This window comes from Maylandia zebra, linkage group LG11 (genome assembly GCF_041146795.1).
Source record: "Maylandia zebra isolate NMK-2024a linkage group LG11, Mzebra_GT3a, whole genome shotgun sequence".
Classification (NCBI taxonomy): domain Eukaryota; kingdom Metazoa; phylum Chordata; class Actinopteri; order Cichliformes; family Cichlidae; genus Maylandia; species Maylandia zebra.
In genome coordinates this window covers 12737062-12758090 of record NC_135177.1, presented here as the reverse complement: position 1 = coordinate 12758090, position 21029 = coordinate 12737062, and the positions used below count along the sequence as shown (strand labels likewise).

General features: G+C 39.0%; 1 protein-coding gene across 5 annotated transcripts in view; it reads left to right on the top strand.

Annotated features, from left to right (window-relative positions):
* Window positions 1–21029, top strand: part of LOC101478087 (CUB and sushi domain-containing protein 3) — a 251912-nt gene that overhangs the window by 28962 nt on the left and 201921 nt on the right. For all 5 annotated transcript variants that reach the window (XM_004568073.3, XM_012923802.3, XM_076889796.1 and 2 more), the window contains exon 3: window positions 20473–20585. In XM_004568073.3, coding sequence (XP_004568130.1) covers window positions 20473–20585 — 113 coding nt within the window. The remainder of the gene's footprint in view (window positions 1–20472; window positions 20586–21029) is intronic.

Below are 21029 nucleotides of genomic sequence, written 5' to 3'. Positions count from 1 at the left end.
TTAAGACTGTGCTGGGAGACACAAACCTTCTGGCAATGACACATATTGATGTGCCATCATGCAGGAGTCGGTCTACTTATGCAACCTCTGTACGGTCCACAGATCGCCTCGTGTTAGTAGTACTGACTCTCACCTTAGCAAATTGTTAGTGGCCTCCAGGTAAAACCATTCCGTCTTTGGGTGTTGTTTCATTGTTGCGGCTGTCTATACATTGCAGCTAAAACGGATTTACAACTCCCTCTGCTAATTAAACAACCAAATCAATGTCCTAGAAGTTAAACTGACTTGTTGCTGTACTTGTATTAAAAAGTGTTCCTTTAATTTATTTTGAGCAGTATATGTATATATTTTCTCACTTCTAATACATTGCACGTTGCTGTTCCCACATATTGTATGGGGATAATTGGCTTGTATAACCAAATGAAATAACTTTATAAAAAGAGATAATATTTGAGTTGGAATTCAGATTTCAGCTTGTATCACTTTTACAGCTAATCTATCAAAATACCAAAAGCTAAAAACAAATCTCTGCAGTGGCAATACTTTTCTGAAAGGTAAAGCAAAATAGAGGAGTGTTGAATTTGTGTTAATAGCACTCTGCTCAATAGCTTTTGTTTAATTTGTTTTCCCAGCTTTTCACTGCTGAGTCGGTGTCCTTGTGGTCAGGGATGGATAGTGTGTGCAATGCCTTGTGAGCTGACGATATTTTCTCAGCAGTATTCAGTACTTTGAAGATTCTACCACAAAAAAAAAATGTTAGTTGGTATATTATATAGCATTATTTTCTTAATTCTTTGTGAGTCTCCATAATACTGCCAACTGTACTCTGAGGTGTTTACAGAGATGTCAGATTAAGCATCTGCAATGGATAGAAGCTGTAATGTTATGCAGTGATGATAACATGAAAGGGGATGAAAGGGGAGCTTTGCTGAATCAATATTTTGATGATTCAATGATGAAATGTCATTAGCATTATAGTTAACTAACAATATTTCACAGTCAGTCTGTAGAGCAATAAATATTTAGTATTTTCAACCAAGGAATCGCCAGGGAGCTGCACAATATATACACAAATTCTTGTACCCAGGAGTTTAACTCAATATACTGAGATACTAACCAGTAGAGCTGGGCGATATAAGATTTTTTCATATCACGATATGTTTTTTTCATTTCAGGCGATAACGATATATATCACGATATAAGCCAAATAACTATATTTGTTAGATTTAAATGTGCCGTTGCTCACAAGTAAAATGTGAAATAATCAGCAGCTTGTTTTGATTTAAATATTTATTTCCCATAATAAGTTCAACAGGGTAGATGTACTAAAGGAACATGAGACTTTTTCAGATAAATAAAGGCAAATATTGCAAACTACACAAAAGGCAGCTGCTAAAGCGTTTAAGTTTCAAAATAGAACAAACGAAACAGACTACTAAATTGTCAATTCCACTTAGAAACAAAATATTAATTCTAAAAATAAATCTTAGTTTGTTTTACAGAAGAACAGACAAAATTGACTAACTTTTGTCAATATCAAATAAACTGAGAACTATATAAGGAAATTCTCAAACTCTCCTTGTTGTATAGCTTAGCTTTTCAAAGAGTTTTAACAGTTACTTTAGTCTGACAAAAGCCGAATGACGAATTAGCGCTTTCAGTCAGGGATTGAGCATGCACCGGTTTATTGTATTACCAGACTTGCTTTCGGCACAATTTACAGTGCGCGCTACTGTTTTTTGTCAGACTTGAAATAGCCGAAATACCTTCACATTACGGAACTTCTATGGCTCTTCCGTTCGACAAGCTCTCCGGCATTGGAACCATCATCTGTTTTCTCTTCGGTAACCTTCGGTCACGCTCTTGGTTGATTTTTCTCTAGTCGGCACACTCATTTCCTCCATTACCCGGGCGGCACGGCGGCTGGCTGCTTGCCAAACAAATACACACGTGCGGCGCCGGTGTTCTGGGAATCCATCCTACCTTACGCGAAATTCAGTGGCAAATTGTCCTACCTTTGTGAATATTAGCTAGAAAAATACTCTGACCGGTAAAATTAACTGCCAAACCAACCTACCTTTGTAAATGTCACCTACAAGCATACTTAAACTGCTAAAATTTTGTGGCAAATCGTGCTACTTTTGTTAATCTGAGCTAGAAGCATACTTTAATAGCTACATTTCAGTGGCGAACCATCCTACCTTTCTGAATATGAGCTAGAAGCGTACTTTAAAAGCTAAAATTCAGTGGCAAATAATCCTACCTTTGTTAATAACAGCTACACACCTATTCTGACGGGTAAAATTAAGTGCCAAACCATTCTACCTTTGTGAATGTTACCTACAAGCATACTTTAACGGGTAAAATGAAGTGGCAAACCATTCTGGCTGTATGCATATGAGCTACAAGCATACTCTGATGGGCAAAGTTAAGTGGCAAACCGTCATACCTACTTAAATTGGTGCTGGAATTACTCTGTGACAGCAGAAATGTGCATAAACTACTTACGGTAGCACGTTTTGCCAAAGTAGGATGGTTTGTCAGAACACCGGCTTGGCACTTGTGCTGTACGTAACAAGTCACGTGATGTGACGCTGCGGCTGTGATTGGTTCGGCTCTGCGCTACTTAATTTGGATTGGCTGTTCTTTTTTTTTTTAAGAGGACAAGAGCGGTGAGGCCTATCGCAATAGTTTAATTTTTCTATCAAGAAAAAGTTATTTCGCGATACATACAGTGGGGCAAAAAAGTATTTAGTCAGCCACCGATTGTGCAAGTTCCCCCACCTAAAATGATGACAGAGGTCAGTAATTTGCACCAGAGGTACACTTCAACTGTGAGAGACAGAATGTGAAAAAAAATCCATGAATCCACATGGTAGGATTTGTAAAGAATTTATTCATAAATCAGGGTGGAAAATAAGTATTTGGTCAATAACAAAAATACAACTCAATACTTTGTAACATAACCTTTGTTGGCAATAACAGAGGTCAAACGTTTACTATAGGTCTTTACCAGGTTTGCACACACAGTAGCTGGTATTTTGGCCCATTCCTCCATGCAGATCTTCTCGAGAGCAGTGATGTTTTGGGGCTGTCGCCGAGCAACACGGACTTTCAACTCCCGCCACAGATTTTCTATGGGGTTGAGGTCTGGAGACTGGCTAGGCCACTCCAGGACTTTCAAATGCTTCTTACGGAGCCACTCCTTTGTTGCCCGGGCGGTGTGTTTTGGATCATTGTCATGTTGGAAGACCCAGCCTCGTTTCATCTTCAAAGTTCTCACTGATGGAAGGAGGTTTTGGCTCAAAATCTCATGATACATGGCCCCATTCATTCTGTCCTTAACACGGATCAGTCGTCCTGTCCCCTTGGCAGAAAAACAGCCCCATAGCATGATGTTTCCACCCCCATGCTTCACAGTAGGTATGGTGTTCTTGGGATGCAACTCAGTATTCTGCTTCCTCCAAACACGACGAGTTGAGTTTATACCAAAAAGTTCTACTTTGGTTTCATCTGACCACATGACATTCTCCCAATCCTCTGCTGTATCATCCATGTGCTCTCTGGCAAACTTCAGACGGGCCTGGACATGCACTGGCTTCAGCAGCGGAACACGTCTGGCACTGCAGGATTTGATTCCCTGCCGTTGTAGTGTGTTACTGATGGTGACCTTTGTTACTTTGGTCCCAGCTCTCTGCAGGTCATTCACCAGGTCCCCCCGTGTGGTTCTGGGATCTTTGCTCACCGTTCTCATGATCATTTTGACCCCACGGGATGAGATCTTGCGTGGAGCCCCAGATCGAGGGAGATTATCAGTGGTCTTGTATGTCTTCCATTTTCTGATGATTGCTCCCACAGTTGATTTTTTTCACACCAAGCTGCTTGCCTATTGTAGATTCACTCTTCCCAGTCTGGTGCAGGTCTACAATACTTTTCCTGGTGTCCTTCGAAAGCTCTTTGGTCTTGGCCATGGCGGAGTTTGGAGTCTGACTGTTTGAGGCTGTGGACAGGTGTCTTTTATACAGATGATGAGTTCAAACAGGTGCCATTCATACAGGTAACGAGTGGGGGACAGAAAAGCTTCTTACAGAAGACGTTACAGGTCTGTGAGAGCCAGAGATTTTCCTTGTTTGAGGTGACCAAATACTTATTTTCCACCCTAATTTACGAATAAATTCTTTACAAATCCTACCATGTGAATTCATGGATTTTTTTTTCACATTCTGTCTCTCACAGTTGAAGTGTACCTCTGGTGCAAATTACTGACCTCTGTCATCATTTTAAGTGGGGGAACTTGCACAATCGGTGGCTGACTAAATACTTTTTTGCCCCACTGTATCGTTATCCTTCTATCGCCCAGCTCTACTAACCAGTATTAAAATTTTTAATGGTTTCACTGGCACAACACTAAGATAAAAAGTACCTGCTCAGTGAATCTAAATACAAATCCACCTCATCGGTTAAATCACAAGCACACATTAATAGGAGCATGAGTAAGGGAAAGGGGAAAAAGAAATAATTGGAGTCATCAGTAACAGTATTAGAGCTCACAGAGGTTGTAGGCATGTTGTTATTTTGCCAAGAACATACCTGTTCTCTTCTGTCTGCAGACTGTGAAGGTCAATTGCACATTTGTGACTGGCATCAATCTAATCCACTATATTATGGCTTTAAAGCAAGCCTACAGGGAGTGCAGAATTATTAGGCAAGTTGTATTTTTGAGGAATAATTTTATTATTGAACAACAACCATGTTCTCAATGAACCCAAAAAACTCATTAATATCAAAGCGGAATGTTTTTGGAACTACTTTTCAGTTTGTTTTTAGTTTTAGCTATTTTAGGGGGATATCTGTGTGTGCAGGTGACTATTACTGTGCATAATTATTAGGCAACTTAACAAAAAACAAATATATACCCATTTCAATTATTTATTTTTACCAGTGAAACCAATATAACATCTCCACATTCACAAATATACATTTCTGACATTCAAAAACAAAACAAAAACAAATCAGTGACCAATATAGCCACTTTTCTTTGCAAGGACACTCAAAAGCCTGCCATCCATGGATTCTGTCAGTGTTTTGATCTGTTCACCATCAACATTGCGTGCAGCAGCAACCACAGCCTCCCAGACACTGTTCAGAGAGGTGTACTGTTTTCCCTCCTTGTAAATCTCACATTTGATGATGGACCACAGGTTCTCAATGTGGTTCAGATCAGGTGAACAAGGTGGCCATGTCATTAGTTTTTCTTCTTTTATACCCTTTCTTGCCAGCCACGCTGTGGAGTACTTGGACGCGTGTGATGGAGCATTGTCCTGCATGAAAATCATGTTTTTCTTGAAGGATGCAGACTTCTTCCTGTACCACTGCTTGAAGAAGGTGTCTTCCAGAAACTGGCAGTAGGACTGGGAGTTGAGCTTGACTCCATCCTCAACCCGAAAAGGCCCCACAAGCTCATCTTTGATGATACCAGCCCAAGCCAGTACTCCACCTCCACCTTGCTGGCGTCTGAGTCGGACTGGAGCTCTCTGCCCTTTACCAATCCAGCCACGGGCCCATCCATCTGGCCCATCAAGACTCACTCTCATTTCATCAGTCCATAAAACCTTAGAAAACTCAGTCTTGAGATATTTCTTGGCCCGGTCTTGACGTTTCAGCTTGTGTGTCTTGTTCAGTGGTGGTCGTCTTTCAGCCTTTCTTACCTTGGCCATGTCTCTGAGTATTGCACACCTTGTGCTTTTGGGCACTCCAGTGATGTTGCAGCTCTGAAATATGGCCAAACTGGTGGCAAGTGGCATCTTGGCAGCTGCACGCTTGACTTTTCTCAGTTCATGGGCAGTTATTTTGCGCCTTGGTTTTTCCATACGCTTCTTGCGACCCTGTTGACTATTTTGAATGAAACGCTTGATTGTTCGATGATCACGCTTCAGAAGCTTTGCAATTTTGAGACTGCTGCATCCCTCTGCAAGATATCTCACTATTTTTGACTTTTCTGTGCCTGACAAGTCCTTCTTTTGACCCATTTTGCCAAAGGAAAGGACGTTGCCTAATAATTATGCACACCTGATATAGGGTGTTGATGTCATTAGACCACACCCCTTCTCATTACAGAGATGCACATCACCTAATATGCTTAATTGGTAGTAGGCTTTCGAGCCTATACAGCTTGGAGTAAGACAACATGCATGAAGAGGATGATGTGGACAAAATACTCATTTGCCTAATAATTCTGCACTCCCTGTAATCTCACAGCAAAGATGCTTTAGATCCTTGAATCCTGCTTCATAGAGCAGGTAACGAAAACAGAAGAATGACGCTTTGAACCAGTTTTGACTTAACAAATGTTTTTTGTCTTTTGTCACTTGAATGATGTCAAAATCCTCTACTGGTTGTGTACTCAAATGTCTGCCTCATTCATTTTATTACCATGCTCTGGTGGCTAACAGACCAGCAAACTGTTGGTTGAAAAGACTCATGACAACATTTTGATGTAGGTCAGATCAGTTAGTTGAATTTTATAGTTTGTTATTAGCATAGGCCTGATAACAACCAATAAAATGCATTCCCTTGGTCTGCATTTGCTACCAAAGGAAGGCCATCCTGACTTTGATGCAACAGATATAATAAAGTTTTTAGATTGCATTGTAGTACTGTTTAACACATCAGTATTAGTTAGATTTGAACTATATATTGATCTATATATAGTGCTAACTACTGATGCAAAGCCCAAAGCCCTTAATGCAGCGGTCCCCAACCTTTTTTGCGCCACGGACGGGTTTATGCCCGACAATATTTTCACGGACCGGCCTTTAAGGTGTCGCGGATAAATACAAAATAAAACTAGTACCGGTACCGAAAAAAAGAGATAATATAACGCTGAAAACCGATAAAAACCCTGAAAACTATACATTTCACACCTGAGCCTCAACTCTTGCGGACCGGTACCGGTCCGAGTCCCGGGGGTTGGGGACCGCTGCCTTAATGCATCAAAGTTAACATAATTTGGTGTTGGATTAGAAACCCATTTGCAACAGTATTAGCGACAGCAACACTGTCTTCCCCTCCTCTCATTGACACACTTCACAGCTTGCTGCAGATGGGCAGGCACACAGCCCCCTCATTAGCTGCTGAGCACATGACAAGTAGCTAGGGTTGCCAACTCCCTGAAAAATAAATAAGGGACACCTCGTGGCCAGGGCCGGGCGACCCAGTTGTCTTCACCCTTCCCAGTGTGGTGAATTTTCTAGCTCTTTTTTTGTGTGTGAAATTATTTTTTTAACCATTTGACTTGAATTTGATTTAAGTAGATGTGTATTCTTTGTGATATGAACACATGTGAAACAAATGATCATTTAGCCATTTATTTTTAGCTCAAAATGACAACATTAACACAGTAAAACAGGTCTCTTTCTTAAACAGAAGCCTGTCATGCTTAACTTTTGAGAATATAAGTAAATCTTTCTTTAAAAGAACTCTGTCCTGCTTAACTTAAAATAATAGAAAACAATAGAAAGAAAAATATTCTTGTAACAGTGCACATTTAGTGCATTTAGTACAATTGGCTTCAGTTGAGGTATTATTTCAGCTTTTCTAATGCTAATCAGCTGCTCCTGTTTGTAAACCTGCTTGTTCCCATGATTACGCATCATAACTCATCATCATTATTCATCTATGTATTACTTTTATGTATTAGTCATCAATTTGTTGTAATCATCTATCCTTGCAGTTGTTTATTACACAAAATAAGTTATATTATCACACTTCTGGCCACATAGCGCTGATATTCATTGCACATGCCCATATTAACTTTTTCCAGCCAGGTGTTTTCCTTTTCCCATTCTTCCCTTTCTCTGAGGGGAACAAACATTGCTGCTCTAACGCTGGGCTCACACTGTGCGGTTTTAGGCCCATTTTGAGACGATTTTTGAGTGATCGGACCGATTTTGGCCTTCATCGTGCGTCGTGTAGTATACGTGGGGTAACGAGAAGTGATTAACACCTCACGACCAGCTCCCGATCATCAATCGCTCGTGAGGGTGTCACCACAGGGGCTCACTGCTCACGCGCAAACACGTAAACGTTGGTGTAAAAGATGGAGCAGCACGGCAGTGCAGCGTGTGATCTGGACACAAGCGACGGAGGCACAACTTGGAGAACTTTGGAAAGCTCATCCGAGCCTTTTCGATGTGGCATCACAAAATGATCACGACCACAACAACCGTGAAAATAGTTGGATCTACATCGCTGCTCAGTCACAGCTGCCTGATCAATGTTTTTCATTAGCAATTTAGCAAAGTTGATGGTGGTGGTGTGCGTGTCTGTGTGAGTGAAAGACAGAGAGGGAGAGCGACAGATTTTCTGTTATAACCTTCATTTTATGGAGGCACAGTGTGCGCACTCAGGTCGCATCAGAGCATCGGGCCGTATAGTGTGAGACCTGCATCGTGACCTACCAACTTCTAACCCCTGCGAGTCAATTGTGCAGTTTGAGCAGGAGCTGAATAACGCGACTGAAAAAATCGCACAGTGTCTGCCCAGCTTTAGGTGTACTGTCATCCGAGACTTGCACCGCAGTGTCGGCGTTTGTTTCCCTGTTGGCCATGCTTCTTGTTGTGGTCATCTGTTGTCTTCCGGTATTTTCTCCGTAAGCGACCTTTCCTCGACCAATGAGATGAGCGGTAATCTGAATTGTTATACTCGAATTGTCATAAGTGTGCTGTCAGCTCATTGGTCACAAAGCAGGAGAGGGGCTGGGAATTATGTTTTCAAACAAAGTGTTAATTCCATAAACATTTATAGACTACTTTTGATTCTCACTGTATTACGGGACAAAGTGCGTCCCTTATTAGCTCAATACGGGACGTGTACTTTTGTTTCTAAATACGGGACGATTCCGTTTTTTAAGGGACGGTTGGCAACCCTACGAGTAGCTGACACTTTGTGAGGACTTTCAAGAGGTCAGTAAAACCCTAAAAAAATTAAGCAGTTATCACAAATCTTAAACTGGCGGGTGCACATTTTAACATTAGCCGTTTAACTACTAGCAATTAGCTAATAGCCACATTAGCCTTGTGTTATCGTTTAAGGAGCGGCTAGTGGCTATGGCTAATAAAAAATGATAACCTTAAAGTCGGAACTATCAGCAAATATTAGTAGTTCTGACCATCTCTAACATTAATAGACATTTTTAGTTAGGATGATAAACAGTGGACATTATACCACTGCTATTTTTTCTATAAATTGCTAAATTCCCAGACTAAAGATAAAAAAAAAGAAAGAAAGAAAAATTTGTGGTACTGTGTTAGGATGACTTCTGTGCAGCAAGTCCAGTTGTAAAATTTCCTTGCTATTAAATATTACACAGTCAGAAAAACAGAAAAACACATTTTTCTGTAAAGTGACTTTAAGTAAATGACTGTAATTTGGCATCTTAATAAAAAACAATTTTAATGTGCTTTGCTATTTTTTTCTTGCTTTTTTTTGTATATTCATGGATAACAACGGTAATTATATTTTAGCATTTCTGATTTTGATTCATTTTTTTTCCATATGAGTCATATTTACTATTTTTGAAAGATTATGTAAGTGATGTGTCATGTCATTCATTTTTAAGAAACATTACTAATAATAAAGGGTTAACATTTTGCTAAGCCACACGTCAGACATGATATTTTGCTTATATTTCACTTGGAGCTAATCCTGCCATTTAGAGAGAATGAGGGAAAAGTTGGTGTGAGACAAAAGTGAATGGCTCAGATTTTGATGGGTTTTTGCTTATACCACCCCAACCTCTGAATAGCAATGCTGCTCTTTGTGCTTTCTTCACACTTTTGTTGTTACCAAGTGGTGGATTTTTCTCTCATTGTGAGGCTATGTTGTGTGGTGCCAGAAAATGATAATTCCATGAGTCTGTGCCTCTAGGGCCCCAAGAGTATGCTAGAACTCATGCTCTTACACAATTAATTCTCCCCAAAATAAAAGTCATTGGGAAGGAGAACAGAACAAGTTTTTGTAACTTGTGTATGTTTTTCTTTGTTGAAGTTTGTCAAGAAAAGATTCAGCAAATACTTTCTCAGCAACTTGAAAAGTGCGTATTTCCATATGACAACATCAGAACTTATGTTATTTTGAGCTTTTCCTTTTCTTTCCTCTTGTTGATGTGCTGTTGACTCAGGCGTCATTTCATCTGGAATAACTAAGAAGGTGCATGTAATAATAGGCAACCCTGTTCTTGGCTTTTCTTTTCCTCTTTGAGGGTATTCACAAATAGAAACCTTGATTAAGATTAAAGAGCTCTTTAATTTATTAATGCTATTAATTAATTAAATTCTGTACGGAACAAGACAAAAGCGACAATGAATTTTTAACATGAAAAAGAATTGACATCCCCGTGATGGACCTGATTAGTGTGTCTCCCCACTGATCTATGTATTCTCTTTGCTCTGTGAAGTTTTTTCCCCCCCTCATTCCTCTGACACTGTGCTGTACTTACATTATGTTCAATCCCTCATGCCTGAGAATGGCTTGGTGAAGCACTCATTATTGTACTGATATTATATGCTGAGAGTAGCAGAAGAGAGGAGAGTTATGGTGATTTTTATTCTACTGTTGCTTGCACAAATAAGCCCCTTTCAGACACGCACTTCTGTGCGGAACTGTAAACTGATGACATCTGAATGGGTCAGATTCTTGTATGAATGTGCACCCTTTTCATTTTTAACACAGCACAAGTGGGAATGCTACCTGTTACATTTAATGTATAGGCACACACACACACACACACAGAAATGGACTTTGTGCCTGTCTCTCTCACATCTTGACCTGCTCAGCTTATTAAAAGGTGCAATTTTTTCTGAACTCACAGTGGTTTTATATATATATATATATAGTCTGAACATGACATGAACACTTAATATGCTTTAATAAATTGCCGTACTTCTATATCTTTGGTCCATATGTCATATAATTCTGGACAGACATAGATGTAAACCGCCAGCTGACTGAGTTGACTGAGTGGTCCTCTCTATGTGTAGTTTTTGTTTCACTTTTTGATACAGTAAGTGTTTTACAAACACGTTGTCCCACCATGTGCCACCAGAACAGCTTCAGTATGACCTGCCATTGATTCTACAAGTCACAAGAGAAATAAAACACCCTCCAGATAATCCCGCTTGTGGTGTTCTCACAATGTTAGTGGAGAGCTGTAACATGTCAGGCTTGAATATGTTAAATTGCGTTGACAACTGGTGACCGTAAAGGCTATAGCACATGATTCACATCATTTTCATACTCATCAAATCATTCAGTGAACCCACATGGCCTTTGACCGTACTGTTATGACAGTTTGCAAAACACTGGAAATTTAATCTATTGATTTGTATTCATGGACATGAATGTAACATTTTTCCCTAAATAACTGATACACAGCCTGTGGGTGGTTTTATAGTTTATTAGTTTTATTATATTGTGTCATGGCAGTTTGAGCACTACAGGGGTATCTATTCATTTTTGTTCACTGACGCTATTTGAAAGAGTGGTGGCATGTGTGTGGCATTTAAGAAATCCCTTTTTTGTACGTAATTTCTGCTTTAATTAACTTTTTCATTTGCCATTTGCTTGCATGTTCAATAATTTTCTTAAACCTGGTGATTAATTATGGCTCTTGTATCCAAAATGAGGTTTTCATTAAATAAAAGCAGGATTAATGGCTGTGTAATGGTTTTGTTGCGGCACTTTGTGGTGATGTGCATTGTGTTTGTTTTGTCATTTGGATGTGTCTGGAACTTTGATGCCACCTGTTATTAATTGAATTAATTTGATAGTGGCATTCGTGTGTGTGGGTGTGTGTTTGTCTGTATATATGGGTTCAGAATTTATACTGCATCTCGGAGCAAACATAAGCCATGAATTCCAAGGAAGTCTCTGTGGACTCCTGTGAGGGATTGTGGTGAGGCATCAGGGCAAGCGTATAAAATCATTATGTCTATGAGTAATCCCAGTAACATGGTAGTTTTAATAACTGTGAAATGGAGTTTGAAAGTGCCAGGATTCTTCCTCCATTTGGCCATCTAGCCAATGTAACCAAGCCTTGTTCAAATAGATAACCACTACCATTTCATGATCATTCTTATAAATCCTATAATGTTGTTATTTAGAATAGAGGACAACCACCTCAGTCAGACATTTTTGGTGAAGGCTGTATAGGAAAAGGCATGTCAAAATCCACTTGGAGTGTAAGAACAAACAAACAAAAAAGAAAAAAATTGATATTGGGGGTATACCTGCAGTTCCTTAATCCTTTACTTAGGACCTCTCCAAAAGTCCTCTTGTTTAGCTTTAACCTCCTAAGACCCGAACTCTTTCATGGCATGGATTTTAAATTTCTTATTGCTATTTAGGCTGATTGGGAGCCAATGAATGTAAAAATAAAGAATTACCAGATTTGATTTTTTTACCTGATTTATTTTCTGAGAAAAATTAGATCCACATATGAGGACATTTGCTTTAAATTTTGATAGAACAGTTGCAGTATAATATCCTTGTAAGTGGATATCAGGCCCTTGTAGAGCAAAATTTAGAACACCCAAAATGTGGTGTTCACATATGTGGAAGCCAGGTCCTAGGAGGCTAAAAAGAAGGATTTGGTGAGTCCGGTTCCACAGTTAGCATTATGTAGCCGGTAAACAGTTCAGTAGCATTTAAATTGCTTGATAAGAAACATCCATATGCTCATAGCATTTTTCTTTTTTAATTTAATTTTTAGAGGTTCAAAGCATTCTTCTATGACCTCTGGCATCAACATGACACTTTCACCCAGAGAGCTGCTGGTAACTGTATATTTTCTCTTTTTTTCAGACGATTATCTGTAAAGAAACCACCAACAACCATACCACACTCAAGCTCTCTTAAATCACCATTATTCCCTCACTGTGCTCAGTTTGAATTTCAGCAGGTCATGACTGCATGTCTAAATGCGTAGAGTTGCTGCCATGTGATTGGCTGATTAGATATTTGAATTAATGAGCAGTTGAGCAGATTTACCTGATAAAATGGACGGTAAGTGGATGACTGTAGAAAATTACAATATGATACTCTATCAAGTTAAAGATGTGTAGACAATTACACAGGGGAATATATGAGCATTCTAAACATCCTTCAGTTTGCTCATGTTTCATTTTCACTTTTCAATCCAATTAGTTACTTTAACCATATAATTTTTTTTTTCACCTCAAGCCAGAAAAATGTAGAAATTAATTGACTGGATGATTTGACATTACCAACTGCTTTTTTTGTTTTTCTGTTGAGGCTCCCAACCCCATCACCCAGCCCTTTGTTTCCAACAGTAAACTGAAGGCAGGCAGTTCACTTTTATCTTTGCTTACTTGATAATATCAGCCACAACACTTAAGGCGCATTCTCCACTCCATCGCTTTTTGTTCTTTCTTCTTTCACTAAAAGAGGTCAAGAGCAGTGTAGCAACAAAGAGAGAGAGGCAGATACAACCAAAGAGACACAAAAAAACCCAACAAAACGACACAAATGGTGAACCAGTAAGATGGGTAGAAGAAAATTAAGAGTAAATAAACAACCAGAAACAGACAACCAGAAACAAGTGAGGGAGAGCGATTGTATAAAAGCTTCTGCAGAATTGAAGGAGAACCAAATGGAGGTAGACAGACACTGAGTTATAATAATAATAATAATAATAATAATGGATTGGATTTATATAGCGCTTTTCAAGGCACCCAAAGCGCTTTACAATGCCACTATTCATTCACTCTCGCATTCACACCAGTGTGTGAATGCGAGAGTTAGACAAATAGAAATACATAAATCCTGTCTCACATGCCCTCTCCTCACGGTGCAAGTGCTATAGTGCCACACTAATCAAATGGTGGGAATTTTTGACACCTTCCTTTAGGGCTGAGGTAGGTAGCCCTTGCTTCAGGTGTAAGCAGGGCTGCAGCTGCTCAGTTAGCTCTCTGGTCCTTTGTCACAATATATATCTTTCTCACCAATGCCGAAGTGGCTTATCTAGAACCAGTAATGTGGATTCCCACCCCAAAAGGAAAACTTGGGATGGCAACATAAAACTGTGGGTCCTGAAGTTGGAATTGCTGATGTCAGTAGCTATAAGAGAGACTACAGAAAGAAATTCACGATTTGTAGATGATTTTACTTTTTTTTTTTTTACAACTGCAATTCCAGTGCATAATACTACCTAGTGTTTCATTTCTCAAACCTGTTGAATTGTTGCCTGATTTGCAAGAAGCACTGAGGCAGAACATGCACTGACTTACACTGCACTGGCACTGTGTCGATACAAAGCGGTAAGTCATTCTTTTTACCTTGGCATTGCTGTCATCCATTAGTTTTTCAGAAAGCTATTGCTCTATATCCAAGTGACACTCTTGTTGGACAAATGGTTTTGTGCATTCTGAAGTGTTTTGCAATTTCTGTTCACTGAGCTGAACAGATTTTTTTTTTTTACTTTTTTGTGAAAAAAAAAAAGCTGTTTAAACAATTCATAAAAGTTTCTTAGATGGGAACATACTGTATGCTTACTGAATACTGTGCTGCTATGATTATGGTTTTTGTTTTTAAACCGGCTTTAATGAAAGATGCTGTAATCAGTTTCTATCCTGCATCAATACACTTATTTTTACTGATAGGCTAAAAGTTGTAAGCTGCATTATCTACAGCTTATGATCATTTTTTAACTCAAAGTTTGGAATTTACTTGCCAGTATTTCTTATATAACCCTCCTTTCCACTCAGGCATATCACTGATGTGAAATACAGTGAAACGTGCTTTTGCATGTTAAAATGTGTTTTAAGATTAACAGTTACAGTCGACTTTACAAACTTATGCCAGGCATTAGTTTGCCTTTTATTCTTATTCTATTTTTTCATCACTTTGACTTTTACTTTCCTCAGTGATTCTAGACTACCACCCATGGTGAGATTAATCCATAATCGCATATTAAACATGCCTTCTTTGTACAATCTCAGATGGAAGTATACTGTAGCTTGCACTCTTCTGTCTGATATCCAAGTCTTATTCCTTATTTCTGAGACAGCAGGCCCCTTGGTGTTGATTTGTTAATGATATTCCAACCATTTAACTGATACCCTTGTTGCCAAAGCAACAAGCTGCAGCAAACAGCAGATGTACATTTTTGCATTTTGTTTGATACTTCTCTGGTACTGTATAGGTAGGAAACTTATTTCCCCTTGTTAATCCATTCATCACCCAAGTGGTAAAGACATCCCCACCATACACATATACGTATGTATATGAACCATTTTTGGGTTCTACCGTTTTGTCCTGTCACTGATACAGAGGATATTTACTTTGCCCACTTAGAGAGTCTTAAAAATGTTACCATCCTTGGATAATTGGTTAATCTTTGACCTGTATTTATCATATAAATTAGGACATAGAACACATTCCTGCTCATTTTCACTCTCTGTGATTCTCACAGTGAACTAGAATTCGAGCAAGCGGTCACCTCAGCAAAATGAAAACTTTTTTGTTCTCCATTTGGATTCTGGGACAATAAATGTACATCTCACTCCTGAGAGGACAGTTTGGAGAAAGCATTAACTTGTTTTCAAAAAATAAATAAATAAATGGAAGCAAGTGACTGTTAACAATTTTAGAGACTGCAAGGATTGATGGCAGCAGCATTAGTAGTGATTCCTTTGGTGATTCCCATACAGTTCAGCATCTTTGATCTTCATCCAGAACAGGACAGGAGAGGGATACTGCTTTTGCCTGGAGGGACAGGGACTTCATTCTCAGAGGAACCCCACTGGGGAACCTTCCTCAGTAATCAACTCAGATACATTGCTGACAGGCTGGGGAGCCATCTGGGAACGTAGGACAGAGAGGGGCATGTGGGAACCCCCTTGATCGTCAGAACATATTAATGTACTCTGACTGAGGGCTAATTTATCTTGCTTCCAGGGGTTTGTTGCCACTCATACATCACAACCACGTGCTGGTGTGAATAGACAGCACTGCAGTGTGCCGTATAAATCACTGTTGTAACGATCTCTGTGCTGCCTTCAGGTGGCAAGAGAGCTGCCAACTTGGGTGTGGCCTCAACTGATCCAGCAGACTTTGATGAGTCAGCACCAATCTGTGCCTACATGCTGTGTCACGAGAAGTATTAGAATACATTTCCTCTAATTTCCCAAGTCCACCAGTTCGGTTTCTTCATGCTGGCCAGATTCAGCCAATGAAATGACACCTGTAGTAATTGAAGTCTTGAGTAGATGTTCTGGTGCAAATAGACTGTAAATTTGGCATCCCTCAAAGCTGGAGTTTTTTTTCAATAGGGGCTCTTCTTGTTTGAAAAAAAAAAATCACAGTTAAAAGAACTCTGAGAAGGTGCTCCCTTATTTGCTTATTTAGCAATTTCATGAGCATTTGTGCTCAAACACTAGTTTTAAGTCTTCTTTTCTGTTCCCCTTGAAAAATATATAGAGTAAAATTAACTTTAATATGCTTTAAGATGAAAATAACTGGTGATTGACAAGTCATTACTCATACATGGACATCTCTGGTTCTTACAGATCTACCCTCATTCTTCTGAGAAATTTGTTTTTGTTGTTTTAATTATTGTGGAAAGTAGAAGTAAATCACAATAATTTTGTCTTCATTAAAATGTATTTAGATATTGCAAATTGATGATAATTCATCCTATTTGTCATGACACACTTCTCTTCCCTACATAAGCTGCCTTTGTAAGTTAAAAGTATCAGTATCTATATTCGTATCTGCAATACTGGCCCTGTACAGTGGAACTCCGACTTACGAAATTAATTCGTTCCAGAGGGTCTTTCTCAAGTCAAAATTTTCATAAGTCGAAGCACCATTTTCCATCGCCTTTTGAGTGAGGCGATGCTGGCTGAAGACGAAGTTCTTGGTGGAGGCTGAAGAAAGCATACGTATGCATGCATACATACGTACGTGTACATGTACATAACATTATGGAATTTAATTCTAAACTTTAAAACTTAAACTTACATATACGTTAATTAATGTACGTACGTACACTGTGCAATGATATTTTTTTAACATTTTTTTAAACTCGCTCATATTTATGCCTTATGCAGGCCCCATTATGAATGAATGAACGATAGGCTAATTGCAAACGAAAAGCACACGAAATAGCGCATCGCAACAACAATACGTCTTTCACGTGGAACAGCAAAACACATTTCGCAAACGAATTTTGTTACACGGGCATTTTGTCATACCACGGGCAAAAATATTGCCATTAAGTGCCTTCGTAACTTGAATTTTTCGTTAAATGGGGTCTTTGTAATTTGCAGTATCCAACAGCACTATCATTAAAACAGATTTTTGTTCCATATTATCCAGACCTTGTCTAGACTATGGACTATTGAAAGATTTTACAGAATAGATGAGCATAGATGTGCAGTTCCACTGTGAGGTTCAGAAATTGTAGATTCTTTCATTCCTCAGGACCCTTTAGTATCATTCTAACTATCATGTGCTGCCTCTTGGCCAGGACTCCCTTGAAAAAGAGGTTTTTGATCTCAGCGGGACATTCCTGGTTAAATAAAGGTTAAATAAAAAATAAAGAAAAATCATTCTAATGCATTAGTAATGTGATGCATTCTAATTATCTCAAAATCAGTTGCACTCATAACATGTCCTTGTCTTTGCAGACAAGCAGAATAAGTGTTTCTTATGTGGAGGCATGTTTCCATGCCTGTAGTTTAAGCGGATGCTTGTTCAGATTTTCAACTTTAAAATAGTCCAACATTATGCTGACCTGCAAAGCTGAGACGTGAGACCTGTCCACATTTGAAATTTGAGGTTTGGGAGTATAGAAGGGGGTATAGAATTTTGATGCATACCTAGACTTGTCACCTCTTAATCCCTTTCAATGCCAGATTTAGAAACACTGTCTCCACATAATGTCGGCTAAACCCATGGCATCCTCACTCCTTTGCTGTTTAGTGCTGATATGATGACAGTGCAATACTTCAGTTTTCTGTTTTATTATCCACCTGTGATCATAAGAACATGTTTTTGCCTTTTTTTCTCTAGATTTTTGGATGATTTTAGGAGAAGCATTCCTCTCTCTACCCTGTGTATATTGGTATACTGCATCATTTTTTTGTCTCTCTCCTAATTTCTCTATATCACGTATATCATGTTGCCATCGCAGCACTTTTCCTCTTCTTTCTACACTCAGTTTTTATAGGCATTGGTGAAAGAAAAAAAATACTTTGTCAATTTGTTATTTGTGGATATAATAATTCAGTCTTCATTTGCTGCACTTCTCCAGTAACCATTTCAGGTCAAGGCTTTTTAGTGTTATTGTGTAACTGCATTGCACTCAAGCTGATGAGTGCCATCAATATCTGTGTGAGCATGCACTCTGAAGCCACTGATTGTTCTGTTCTTGTCTGTTCTGCTCAGCCAATAATTAGTTCCCCCATGCATCCTCCTCCCTAGACATGGGGTAAGGAGAGCAATTTTAAAGACTGCGCAGCTTGACATCAAACTGTAATTCACTGAAAGCATATAACTATTACACAAAATGGCACCGTAGACCCCTCCAACCCCCGTCTTCCTGTTGAAATGGCAAAGAAAGAATTGTTTTGCAAAAGAAAGGCTGAGGATTCGTTTGCTAAATGCAGCAGCGGCCAGTGGCGGGACCAAAGGGAAAGGCCAGGTTTACACACTTGTCTTTTCAATGTGACTTTTGTGCTTGATAGCACAGAGCCAAAGTCATGTCAAACTGATGCCTCCATGCGTGACATTCTAATGCCATGAGATTTGTTTCCACTCCACATCCGTAAGAATTTTGGTGCACTTTTTTTCTTTCTGTGCAGAGACTGGTATAGTTTTCGTTCCTCCTTTCTCTCCACTCTGTACAGTGTGGGCGCTGAGTAGGCTTTGAGTGACATTCCCCTTATTATCTAGGTTGTAACCAGTTGAGAGATTTCAGTAAATGTCATTGGTCAAAAACATTAATAAGTAAGATAATGAAAAGTGGTAAATAATGTTTCAGTGTGTTACCTGTCTCTTGTGTTTTTCTAGTTATTTTTAAAGACTCCAACAAGGTGTTCTGATTGTGCAACCTTTTATTTGCTTTTAATTGACCCACCAGGCAAATTATGTACAATGATCTTTTTTTACATTAAGCTTCTAAGATTACCCTTTTTTCTTTCCGTTATTCAGTAACGGCATGCAGCAGCTGATGTTAAGCAATATCTTGGCATGCTGGGCTGTGCCTGCAAAAAAGGGTGATTATTTACTACACAGTTCACAGTGCTGTAATTGTAAACTCTATTGAAGTTGTAAATACAGCACCTTCTTCATTACTGTCACTTGGGAAGTTTCTGTTTTTGCACATTTGGCCTGCTGCAGACATTATTTACCTGGCTTATTGTCAAACAGAGATTTGGTCACACATATGGCTCCAAAAATGTGTAATAAAAAAGAAAAAGCGAGAAAACGAGAGGGCAATAGAAAAGGAGACATTTTGTTTCATGCACAACTTTAGTTCATGCTTCGTTGCCTGGCTTACAGCAGTGGAAGGTCGATAGAACATTAGCAACTGCCGCTGAGGAATGGTCAGCAACACATCTTGTTTACGACGTCGTGAAAGTAAATGGATTTGTTTGGGTCTGCACCTAATTTGAAATGCAGTAATGAAGCAGTCTGTTACAATGCAGCTGCCAGCCCTCACAGGCCAACCAACAATGGGGAAGGTTCCCGCTTGGGTTTTGATTGTATAGTACTGAGTATATTACTGCTGGACAAATTGCATCACAATTCTCAGAGCTGTTCTGTTTTATTAGACCCAAAATGCTATGGCACACTGCTGCTGTGAGGACTTTTAAATTGTCGTTATATGTAACAAGTTTAACTGTGTGTGAAGTCGTTGGATTTTGTTCGCACACATCTCTCAACAGAAAAATGTAAATTACAGTAATTTACCTTCACAGGTAGCCTAGCTGATTTAAATAAAAAAACAAACAAGCATATATTTAATATGTTCAATTTCAGCCTCACGAGTTTTTAAGTTGTCTGTTTAGAATTGTTAATTTTTCAAAGGAGAAACAAAAGCATAATTGGATTCAGGAGTATTCACAGGGGATGCTGAACCTCCATTACTGGAGGTCTGAGTTTCCCTTGAACTTGTTTTATTTTAGCTTGTGGAATCTAAAAAGTGCATCCTGTTTGTATTTACAAAAAATAAATAAATATACAGATTTATATAACATATGACAGGTTTTTGTGGATGCCATCACATAGTTCAAGTTCATAAAAAAAACTCATTTCTTATGTTCCATGTTTGAAAGTGAGGTTTCTTTTTTCAGGGGGCATCTTATTTCATGCTGGTGTAAAGGATGTGGAAATGTTATGAATTCAGTCATGCATTCAGTTCTGAGGTCTCTTTTTCCTATTCTACAGGTTAACAGGATTTACCATCCCTCCACCTGTTACCAGTTCTGGCTCTATTTTTTCCCTGAGGCTTACCAGTGACTTTGCAGTAAGCGCTCATGGATTTAAGGTAGCTTATGAAGGTAAGGACAGCATAATTTTCTGCTCTTTGTCTCTTCCTGTCATTCTTTCATACATAGTATGGCAAAAAATGTGTGTATTAATGTGTAATATGCAGTGTTAGAAACTATGATGAAGTAGCTGTGTTCATTTAGAAGAAAAATCCTTCTGCCAGGAGAAGGAGACAACATTTATTCTTACGAGAAGGAACCTGTGATCACACTTACCGCACCTGATTTCCTTTAGGGCTTCCACTGTTGAGTTATGGAAACATTAGGCTCTTCAATTAAGCAAATTAATCCAATATTTTCCAAATCCAACATCCCTCCCCCAAAGTCCAGAACCTTTCCTGCGACTCCAGAGGTGGATCTGAAATTGCTTGGCAGATGGCGATGGGAATTAGTTGAACTAATGGATGCACTGAGTTATCTGTGTTGGAGCAGAGCTGAGTGCAGCGGGGAGCTGTC